Below are 12465 nucleotides of genomic sequence, written 5' to 3'. Positions count from 1 at the left end.
TTTTGAGATGGAGTCTTGCTCTGTTGCCCAGGCTGGAGTGCAGTGGCATGATCTCAGTTCACTGCAAGCTCCACCTCCCGGGTTCACGCCATTCTCCTGCCTCAGCCTCCTGAGTAGCTGGGACTACAGGCGCCTGCCATCACGCCCAGCTAATTTTTTTATTTTTAGTAGAGACGGGGTTTCACCGTATTAGCCAAGATGGTCTCGATCTCCTGATCTTGTGATCTGTCTGCCTCAGCCTCCCAAAGTGCTGGGATTACAGATGTGAGCCTCCGTGCCCAGCCACATTTTAAAAATTATAATAGATGAGGTACAAGCTTATCCAATGTCAGTTTTTCCAAGTCTTCTACTTTCTAAATTGGTTTAGAAAAACAACTGCATCGCAGCCGGGGGTGGTGGCTCACGCCTATAATCCCAGCACTCTGGGAGGCTGAGGCTGGCGGGTCATGAGGTCAGGAGTTCAAGACCAGCCTGGCCAATATGGTGAAACCCCATCTCTACTAAAAATACAAAAATTAGCTGGGCGTGATGGCGGGCGCCTGTAGTCCCAGCTACTTGGGAGGCTGAGGCAGGAGAATGGCTTGAACCCGGGAGGCGAAGGTTGCAGTGAACCGAGATCGTGCCACTGCACTCCAGCCTGGGGGACAGAGGGAGACTCCATCTCAAAAACACACAGAAAAAAAGAAAAATAACTGCATTGCTAATATTTATTTAAAGTAACATTTAGTGTATGTGTGTATGGCTGCGTGTGTGTGTGTGTTTTTTTGAGACAGTCTCACTCTGTCGCCAGGGTGGGATGCAGTGGCGGGATCTCGGCTCACAGGTTCAAGTGATTCTCCTGCCTCAGCCTCCTGAGTAGCTAGGACTACAAGCTCATGCCACCATGCCCAGCTAATTTTTCGTACTTTTAGTAGAGACGGGGTTTCACCATGCTAGCCAGGATGGACTCAATGTCTTGACCTCGTGATCCGCCTGCCTCAGCCTCCCAAAGTGAGTATTTTTTAAGAAAGGGTCTCGCTCTGTCCCCCCAGCTGGAGTGCAATGGTGCAATCACAGCTCACTGCAGCCTTGACCTCCTGGGCTCTAACGATCCTCTCATCTCAGTCCCCCAGGTAGCTGGCTGGGACCATATAGGTGTGTGCCATCATATCCAGCTAATAAAAAAAATATTTTTTATAGAGACGGGAATCTCCCTATGTTGCCCAGGCTGGTCTTGAACCCCTGAGCTCAAGCAACCCTCCAGCTCAGTCTCCCAAACTTCTGGGATTACAGTCATGAGCCACCGTACCCAGCTGAGTGAAATTTTAAGTAACTTCTATACCCTCAGAAAAGTTTAGGAAATAAGTATCATAGGAAAATGAGTTACAGTTGAGAAAAACTACTCAGGCCACATTTTTACGTGAAATTTTCACATAAGTCAAAAAACCATGCAAAAAATTTCCAATTTTAAATAAGCCGTTATAGACTGATAATACTTTGTTTGCAGTTTAATATAAGGAACCAAGTCACCACTCAATCTTTAAGCCCTTTGAAAGTGTCGGTCTGAAATGAACTTAAAATGATGACACCCAATAATTTGTGACATCCTTCAATTCCTTTGTTTCTATGCTACAAAGATAAGCAACATATTTAAAGATAAAATTTTCTTGAATTTAAATCTACAGTGATATGTAGAATCAAAAACTGAGTTTTTTCCAAATTTAATACATCATCTAGCAATCATTTTTTAAAAGCTTCTCCATATTAACACACTATATTAGTGATAAAAAAATCATATTCTAAAGAAGGGAAATGAGATAACAGCACAATCACCTAACTATAAACAATTCACATAATATTCTAAAAAGCTATATGGCACATCCCAGAACAATAAAGGACATTTAAAGGACAAATATAATTAGCTTTTAATGTACTACTGACAGATAGTAATACTGATATGTATTCCAGCCCAGAATCAATTTCTATTGCCAGATGCAACTCCTTTCAGAAGTCCAGAGGAAACAGATCATTGATTCTATTTATAAAGTTAAACAACTGAGATATATTCAAATGTTGTACATCTTAAGAGAATGACATCTTCAAAAGGCAGATGGCATATAAGGAATTGTCTGCTGGTATTTTACCTTAAAATTGAGTGCAAAAAAATGAAAATGGGTGGCAATTATACCACAAACACCCATCCATCGGAAGTAAGATATAACTTAGGCCATCTACAGGAAGTTTCAATTATTATTAGATCTGGCTATGTGTCAAGTAAGCAAAAGGCCATCTCAATATAAAGAATATTCTGGATTGCAAATGGAGATCCAGAGCCTGCAAAAGAACCACAAAGCTAAAAAAACACACACAATAATGGAGAAACAACTAAATTACAGAAGAGTAGAAAAATCTGCAGTTTCTTTTGTTTTTTAAGGACTGGATATAGAAATCTAGGAGAAATAAGTATCTTAATGAGAACAGCTGATAAGGCATTTTTAGTATTTTTAAATGCTGAGAAATGTTAATGCTGAAAATAAACGCCAATACCCAGTTGTCAAATTCAGAAGTCCTTTAGCATGTTTAGTCTTTTCTTTTTAGAGACTTCAGTTTCTAATGAATAACACCAATGAATAAAGGCTACCATTATTGATGACTCTTCACTGAGATTTAAGAAATAAAATTCTTTATCTGCTAATTGGTGCTAAGTATCAAGGACTTTATTGGTTGGAGTAGACAGAAGAAAGTGGTTAAGAGGCTTCAGAGAAACAACCCCTGCTGGCACATTACCCACTAGAGTAGACAAAGACTACTTATGTGAACTCCACATTAAAATCACCAAAAATGTCCCTTCATGTAGCAGCAAGTCTAAGCTCTACAATAGAAGCTAAACAATTTTCTGCTCAACTAAAAGAAGTGACATAGTCTGTATTATGTTTCTACAATTTTATAAGTCATTGAGCTAGTGAAGTTGTTGCTTAAACAATTTATAACTTCTGTTATAAATGAAGTTTAGTAACTACTACTTTATCTCTTGAGTTTCCAACCCATTTAACAGTAGCAGGAAAGTCAGATGAAAAGATAATGCACCTCTGTAAATGTGGAACTCCCTTTTAAAAACAACATGCTTTCCCTCCAATTTATTATTCTACAGATCAGTTCACTGTTCTGAAGCAACCTCAGTTTTATTTACCTTAGATTACTAGTCTATATAAAAAAGGATGAAACAATCTGCTTACCAGCTTATTTATGTGGTTGCCAGTCTCACATCCAGTTGTGTTTTTTTGGGTTTTTTTTTGTGGGGTGGGGGGGTGGGAGGTGGTATCTTTAAACAAAATTCCCAAATAGCATTTTTTAACATGTTAATATTTTAGTGCATGTTAAATATTATAGTTTGTAACAAAGATGTATCCCAATTCAAACTTGTAAGATTAATACATTTTAATACCAATTTGTATGTAACCATCTGGTAAAATATTTTTCATGAAAAGAAAAAGGCAACTTTCAGTTTCATCAGCAATTTTATGAACAAATGTGAAAGTTAGAAAATAACATAAATATTTCTTGGGCCACTTTGTTTTTTGGTGGCTCACACTTTAACATACTATCATCTGAAACTCCATCTAATAATGCCTTCTCCTTTTAAAGAGTCAAGTCGAGTAAGTTGTCTTTCCTTCTCCTGAGCATTCTATTCATAATACTACTTCTATGGCTAATCCATACTGAAAGACATTTCCAAAACAAATAGGCCTACATTTCACCTTACCTACTACTGTTGTGAAGGCATGTATTTTAGGAATACAAAACACACACTTTAGGAAATGTGTATTCTATTTAAGAAGTATTTACCTTGACTTTTTTTCTCGGTAAAGTTTAGAATATTCTGACCCTACATGTAAATTAAAGCGCAGGCTGCCTCTAAATAATGCAACTGTTTGCCAAATAAAGTGAACAAATAAGTTATACCATACTTTCAACATATTTATGCCTGACCAAGATTTCTCCATATATATTCCGCTCATTATCTTCAATTTGTTCCATTAAGCACTTCACAGTTAGGGATGTAATCCAATCCCCACAACGCCTTATGATTTAAAACATAAACTTAAGCCATCTTTAGATGGCTTAAGCACCCTAGGAAAATGTTGCTGTTTAAAATAGTTATTTCTGACAAAAATACAATCAATCAGTAAGGAGACATTTTTTAGAAAGGCTCTTTCAGTAACAAATCAAATTTTACATACCTGTAATATCAAGAACTGTAGGAAATTCAGTGTAGTATCTATGAACTGTTTCAAGAAGCTGAGCACCATGGCCTTGACCTTGAAATGGAGTCAAAATCAGCATCTGACTACAGTAAAGAAATTATTTTAAAATTAAAATATCATAACATGACCAGTTTAAAACTTGCAAATCACTGTAGTGTTACAAACACTTTAAAGTTTGTGTGATCTTTTTTCAATCCACCTTTGAGATACCCAAAAATTATCAGGATACTCAAAATTCGTTTAATCTTCTACACTGTTTCAAAGGGAACAATGAAATAAATCAGTACATAGTCCATGAATAATAGTGATTTTTTTTTTTTAAACAAATCAACACTATTATAACAAGTATTGGAAACTTCAGCAGTTCCTTCTTCTGAAATAAAAGACAAGGCACGTGTTATACTGCCAATTACCTTACACGTGGCCGGGTTTTGTCTGGGTACACATAGTAATTATAGACTGTCATGTAGCCTACGGTCGCAAAGAGCGTAGCTCCATCCTTATTATACTTCTCAAATCTGCAGATAAAACAGAAAGCCAAGCAGGTCAATTACAGTCGCGCTCCCATGCAGTGTCCATTTTCTTTTCTATTCTCTGACTGAATTTTCAGTGTCAGCAAGCTACTCTGTGAGGGCCCAATGGGTACACCTGCTATGTTCTGAATGTACAATTCACTTAATTGGTGTGCAGCAACTTGGATAAATCAGACCTCTTTACATCACTTCAGTGCACTTGCCTATTATAAAGATGAATAGGTGGCAAGTAAAAGAAAACACAGGCAAAGCTCATTTTACTGTTTAAGCCTACATTCAGGGCCCTAACGGACAACACCATTTAATTCAGCCCTATTCTCAAGGTCTCCCAAAGCATAATGAAGGAAAACTCAAGCCTCATAAACAATAGTTTTTCTTTCCTGGGAAAAATATCATTATACTGTCCCAATAATTGGGCTGCCACAATTAAAATGCTGGCTTTGTGGAGGTAATAAGGTCTACTGTTGCTTTAGAACTGTACTTACACTAGAAAGTAGTGCCATCTTTCATCATCCACGTCAATAAAGCTAGCAGTTTCAATAAACCACATCAAAAAGGTCTGAAGCCTTTCATGATATTCTCGAAAGCCTCTACATGTCATGTCGGCCTAGGGAAAAAGCCAGGAAAAGTCAGGTGAAACTCATCACAAAGGTAAGTGAAAGTCTGCAGAACACAAAATTATCCTGTGGGAAAATGTTTAGAAGTCTCAGATTAAGATGTGGACACAGACACAGACATACACACAAAATAGATCTTTGTTTATAATGCTGATTAAAACTTGTTTACTGCAGTTAGAATAAATCACTGACAACAAAACTACATACAGGTTTCAGGCAAAAAGAACTTTACTCAATAAATATTTAGATTTATCTTTACCTTATATATCTGAAAGGTAAAGTTTTCTCCTCCTGTTGGACTGAGAACTGAGTAGGTATGAAGTAAGGTTCCGAATGGCTTGAAGTCAACTTCTTTTTCCAGTAAAGAAAGGAAATCATTTGTGTTTGTGCAAAATCCAGGTGGAATGATTTGTCTAATTTTGCCCTCAACATCATCTGCCTAAAAAATAAAGGATATAAAAAATTAATAACAAATTCAACTTTAAGTTGAATATGGTTACTTTCTTTAAAACGGACAAAACCAACACAAATTACAAAATTTTGGTTGAAAACTAAAGAAGTAAACACACAGTGAACTGGAAAAGGATGAGCTTCCTGTGCACATCACACAAAACTGAGATGAGCATAACATAAAAGTAAATAAGAGAAGGCAGGTAATCTGATACCAAGTACAATAATAAGGGCAATGCTATGGACGTTTCCGTTATGTAGAAAATGCTGACTATACCCCTTCATGACAGTCTGAACTGGCCAAGGCAAAAGGCTGCTTATTATTTTATATGTGTCAAAGAAATCATATTATCCAAGACATGAAAAGATCACTAGAGGTAGTGAGATGAGGCTAGAGTCAGACCAAATGAATAGCAATCTCACAACTAGACGGGTCACAATTCCCTCATATGCCAAACTCAAACTAAGATGATAATTTAAAAATATACCTATTTAGGAAATAACATAAATTATATGAATGGATATATCATTCTTTCATCCTTAGAATGTGACACAATTCTTACAGACCTGGATTTGTGACAGTAAAAAAGAGACAAGACTGGACAACAAAACTAAACTTGGAGATTAAAATTACCCTTGTTAAACAACCTCTATCAATGTTATCAGCTGAGCAGACTTCATAATCCTTTTCAAAATCCCAAAAGACCACTTGATTGAATACATTTACTACTTCTCTTTAACCATGAATATTTGATGAAGTCTTACAATAAAGTATTGCTGCTTCTCACCAGGCAATAAAACTTAATGAATTGGTCTCAACTTAACAAAACCTTATCCCTCAATACAGTCCCTAAAAGCCTGACATTACATTCAACAAAATGAGCTTGTATTCTATTCAAACTTTTTCCTGAACAATGAGGCCAGGTTTTTACTTAATGGAGTTTGCCGTGAGTTCAGCTGTAATGTTTGTATTGTATCTATTTCCACAAGGACTGACACAAGAACACTTTGTGTTAACTTACTAAGCAGCTCTTTCATACCGTTTACATGCATGATGGGTATTAGTTCTAAACCAAGACCCTTGCTACTTAGCATTCAAAACAGGGAAATTAAGATGCTTAGGACAAAATACACTACAAAAGGCTAATACAACATGCTACTAATTCCTGTCCTTTCAACCATCTTTTAACTAAGTAGAGGCAATGCACCTGCAGATGAATAGCACTTTATTATGATTCAGTTACATTTTAGGATAGAGAACCAGGGATGACGTTTATCACAAACAAGTTTTATTTTCAATGCTCTGGTACCACCAACATTTATATATATTTTGTTTATAGCTATAAAAAAGACCTATTATTGAAAATATAGCTCTTCGCATTTTGCCCAACAGTTTATTTCTAATATGTACATCAGTCCTTGCAACTCATTCACACTCGAGATCAAATAAACTGCATTTCATAGGACCGTTTTTGTTTATTTTTAAAGTACTATTTGATAAATATTTTTCCTTGCAATTGCTAACGTGAAGAGGCCATCTTAAGCATATTTTATAGAATCAGTACAATTTCAACCACTATCAAGGAAACTGTCATAATGAGGGATAGCTGTAATAGGTGTGCTGTGTAGCAATTAAAATCCAAAGTAGTGATGAGTAAAAGAGTAAAGCGTAATGTTAAGGTTTTTAAAAAGTCAAGGAAAACTACTTTTAAAAAGATTTATAATCTATCAGTTTAAAAATCACTTTAAGACTTTCATAGCATGTATAATTTTAACTTTTAAAAACTTTCCTTCTGTCCTGTCTTCTCAAGAAGGCATTACAAATCATTTTACATATCTTGCATCAAATCTACTTCAAAGATTTCTCAGAAACTCTAAGTTTCAAGTAGCACTTTTGGTGGCGGGCAGAGCAACCCGAAGGTTTGAGCCCAACAAAGACTTCAAAGGATGCTTATTTACTGTAATAAATATCTTCAAATAAAATATTTTGCTTTGCATAAGTTTACACATTAAGAATTTTTACAGGGGAAAAGGGCAATTTTAAAGCAAGGAATCTTTATATATTTATATAAATATATATTTATAAATAGTTATGTATATAAACATGCATCTGATATACTTACATAAAATATACAACTGAAAACCAAACAGTTCTTCAACCTAGAATTTAGAACTTTGCTTCACTAAAGGGAAAATGTCTGCATTTCTCTATTAAATGGATTCTGTTTTAAGAAAAAAAAATCCTGACTACCGTCTTAGAGATCTGTACTCTTTTCTCAAATACATAATTTAGTTCAATTTAAAATATTCGTTTTTCAGATTGGATTACTGATCAGATAATAAAATCAGCACAAGAGCAAAACCTCATGTAATCATTGTTAATTGAATAGAGTTAAAAATCAACAGAAACTTTTTAATTTTCAATAACAGAATAACTTAACTTTCAATAACTTTAAATAATTAAATAATTAAATGATTAAATAAATAATTAAATAAATAAAATAATTAAATAAATAAATAATTAATTAAAACTTTTTAATTTTCAATAACAAAAATTTGTGGCTAAAAGTTTATAATCTATTTCTGAAGATCACTGAAAAATTCCCTGTCTTCCAGAACATTATTCTAAACTTCAACTAAAATTACATAGAAATATAGAAAGGGTAAGAAATTCAGCTGACTAGACAGACCAGGGAACTAGAATTTCAAAAAATTTTTAAAAAAGAAACCAGGCTGGGCATGGTGGCTCACACCTATAATCCCAGCACTTTGGGAGGCCAAAACAGGTGCATCACCTGAAGTCAGGAGTTTGAGACCAGCCTGGCCAACATGGTGAAACCCTGTCTCTAATAAAAATACAAAAGTAGCTGGGCGTGGTAGCGCGCGCCTGTAATCCCAGCTACTCCGGAGGCTGAGGCAGGATAATCGCTTGAACCTGGGAGGCGGAGGTTGCAGAGAGCCAAGATTGCGCCACTGCACTCTAGCCTGGGTGACAGGATGAGACTCCATCTCGAAAAAAGAAACCAGAACACAACCAGATATGTTTAATTAATAAAGACATCTCTTACAAATGGTTTCCTAACACTTGGCAATTTCTTTTTAAAAAGGAAAGTGCAAAAATATTCTAGTTAGATATTCTGGTAGGTGGGTCATGATGAAATATTTTTAGATCGTATACTCTTTAACTACGGTCATTTCAAGTTCCAGTGTTCTGTACTTTATTACACATGAACATGTTCATATGGAGCAATTTTTGCATTTCCTCATTATTGAATAAAGCAATATGCCTGATAATTAGTAATCTATTTTTTTAAATGTTTATATTTGTATTCATACACATTTGAAAACCCAATAACCTTTCTAATGTCTTATCTTAAGCAACACCATTTGTCTAAATTTGTCTAGTTATTTTTGAGATTGCAATTAAAGACACGTTAAGTAGGTGGTAACATGCTGTTCTTTACTTGGCTAAAGTGGTACACAGACAACTATATTCTAAGACTACCTAAAATATGCTATAAAAACAAGCAAAAGAGATTCTATATCTACTTAATTTTCTCAATTTCACGTTCTCTGATAATATTTAAGCTTTAACTACAGAATGTATTGTTGAGAAATTAAAAGTGTGAACTTTTTCACTAATGGAAAAACAAAGGTCATATTATGTTTATTTACACTGCATTAGTATTTTGCTACTTGAACTAAACAAGATAAACTTGTCAATATAAACTTTTAAAGCTCTTTATGATATTTCATAAAAAGTATTACTTAACAAGAACACCGTCACAATTTGAAATTTTACTAGTCTACCAAAGATATTTTCATTTCCTCAAGATGAAATTTCTGGAAGTATGTAGGATTTTCCTAGAAAGAGGTTAAACACTCCATAATGAATTTTTTAAATCTGCTCTTATCTACTCTCAAATTCAATCCAATTAGTGGGACACCAGGATAAAATAACTGAAATTCACAGTTAATACAAACTTTATCCACCTATTTCAACTTCCTGTATCAAACCGTTCCCAGAAATGCTAGCAATTAGGAAGACAACAATCTTAGTTACGCACCACTTCACCAAAAGGCAATGAAATTATACCTAAGAGAAGGCAGGAGGTTTTTGTTTTTAAGACAAGAGTCTTGCTCTGTCACCTAGGCTGGAATGCAGTAGTATAACCATAGCTTACCGCAGCCTTGACCTCCTGGGCTCAAGAGATCCTTCTGCCTCAGCCTTCCAAGTAGCTAGCACTACAGGAGCATGCCATCATGCCCAGCTTTTATATTTTTTTCTTGAGACGGAGTGTTGCTCTGTTGCCCAAGCTGGAGTACAGTGGCATGATCTCGGCTCACTGCAACCTCCACCTCCCGAGTTCAAGTGATTCTCCTGCCTCAGCCTCCCGAGTAGCTAGGATCACAAGCATGTACCACAACACCTGGCTAATTTTTGCATTTTTAGTAGAGACAGGGTTTCACCATGTTGTCAAACTCCTGACCTCAAGTGATCCGCCAACCTTGGCCTCTCAAAGCGCTGGGATTAGAAGCTTGAGCCACCATGCTCAGCCCTTTTTTTTTTTTTTTTTTAAGAGGCAGGGTCTTATTATGTCACCGAGGCTGGTCTCAAATTCCTGGCCTCAAATGATCCTCCTGAGTAAGCCTACAGAGTAGCTGGCATTACAAGCACAGAACAGGAGGTGTTAATAAAAGCAAAGGTCAAGGACAACCAGACGAAAAAATCATCAGTGTCTGAATAATCAAGTTTATTGTACTGTAAAATTCAGAACTGTTTCCTTTAAAGATGATGGCTAGTAGAGATTTTATAGGCATCTTAATTGTGACTAAAGAATTTTAGGTGCAACTAGAGCATTCAGCTTGGAAAAGAAAAAGAATGGATGATTAAAAATTAATGTAATGACATAATCCTAATACATAACTTCTAAGCAGATGTTATGGCTGCTGACCACCTATGTAGTATGATCTGCAAAGCCCTAATATATAGTCTCAAACCTAACATCCAAAATAAAATTTTTGATATTTTCCACTTAAACCTATTTCTTCTATCGTCTTCTCAGTTAACAGTACCATAATTGAACCACCGTTGCTTGGGCAATGGGGTTCTCCTTGTTTCTTTTCCTCATCTGTCACATCTAATTCAACAGCAAACCTCCAACATGTTCCTTACTCTGACAACTAAGTCCAGTGTCACCTCTAACACTGCAATATTTCAGTCTTTCTTCTTTCACTTTTGCCCCATACAGTGTGTTCTCTCCACGGCAGCTAGAATCATATTTTTAAAATATAAATCACATCGTTTATGACCTCCACCTACTTAAGAATGCCTCTGAAGAACACCAACTACTCTTATTTCTTGCAAACACCTATCACAGAACAGAAGATCCTACAGATCTAGCTTTGCATCCCCTTCAACCACCTCCTACCCCTCTCTCCATCACCATGATTTAACCCTGTTAATCTTTCTGCACTACAAAAATGCTATATTTTTTAGAGCCTTTGTACCTGCTGGTCCCTTTGCTTAGTAAGTTTTACCCTCAGCTTATAACATGGCTGGTTCCTCCTTCATTATTCAGAAATGAGCAAAATGTATCTTCATAATACTACCTGAATTTGTGTATTTACTATTTTGTTTACGACTGTTCCTCTTGGCTAGAACGTAAGCTCCATGACTTTGTCTGCCACTGTATCGCTGGCATCAAGAACAGAAGGCACTATGGAATGAACACTTACTGCAAACTGAGATAGAAGACGCAAGCCCATGACCCACGTATCCCCTACCCAATCGTTTTTAATAAGGGGAAAAAAGTCTTTGTTTGAATACTCAATATAAGTGATCTTTGACCACAAAGCAAATAAGTAACTCTACAAAAAGACATTATAAAATATTGATTCCTTACTCCTAACACAGTATTTCTAAATGGAAAAACCTAATTTTCAAGAATGGAACAATTAGATGTCAATGCAAATACACAGCTATTTTCACTGCATGAAGTATTTAAAAGATTTATCTATAACTAAGTCAATAGTTCCTTTGGAAGAAATCAATTCAGTGCTATCAGCTGCAACTGTAAAAAACAAAAACCCTCCAACAGTGGATTTACACACAAGGAAAAATATCACCTGCATTTTTAATAAGAATATCTAGCTGGGCTTGGGTCTGGAGAATTTAGCAATCTATATATTTGATTATGAACTCTATTTTAATAAATGTGTTAAATGCTAGTTCATCTAAGATTAAATCTTTTCAAACATCAAACCACTACAGTATTACTCAGAATCACTTCTGTATCTGCACAATTTCAAAAGTTGTCCTGGGACACAAACTATATTAAAACAAATATTAAATGTAGTGACATACTATTTATCTGGCAAGCTCAGTCATCTCAAACATGGCTGGGAAGTGGGGAAAAACACACACACAAAAAACAAGTAGTACTCAAAATATTTCTAGTACTAAAGTTGAATGAATATGAAACTACTTCAGATCTTTTTCATGCTATGCACAATTTGTATTACATGAAACTTATTTCAGATCTTTTTCATGCTATGCATAATTTGTGTTATAGATGGGGCATAGGGTTGGCAAAAGAGGTAAAGTCAGAAGTTAAAGTC

General features: G+C 35.6%; 1 protein-coding gene across 1 annotated transcript in view; it reads right to left on the bottom strand.

The window, feature by feature from the left end:
- The window catches only part of HAT1 (histone acetyltransferase 1), a 68998-nt gene that overhangs the window by 19964 nt on the left and 36569 nt on the right, over nucleotides 1-12465 (bottom strand). The window contains exons 5-8 of the mRNA XM_007965359.3: nucleotides 5654-5833; nucleotides 5263-5384; nucleotides 4658-4762; nucleotides 4221-4327 (exon numbers count right to left, since the gene is read on the bottom strand). Coding sequence (XP_007963550.1) covers nucleotides 4221-4327; nucleotides 4658-4762; nucleotides 5263-5384; nucleotides 5654-5833 — 514 coding nt within the window. The remainder of the gene's footprint in view (nucleotides 1-4220; nucleotides 4328-4657; nucleotides 4763-5262; nucleotides 5385-5653; nucleotides 5834-12465) is intronic.

The sequence above is a fragment of the Chlorocebus sabaeus genome, chromosome 10, assembly GCF_047675955.1.
Source record: "Chlorocebus sabaeus isolate Y175 chromosome 10, mChlSab1.0.hap1, whole genome shotgun sequence".
In the NCBI taxonomy this organism is placed as follows: domain Eukaryota; kingdom Metazoa; phylum Chordata; class Mammalia; order Primates; family Cercopithecidae; genus Chlorocebus; species Chlorocebus sabaeus.
The sequence above is the reverse complement of the archived record's forward strand: the minus strand, read 5'-3'. Positions and strand labels throughout refer to the sequence as shown.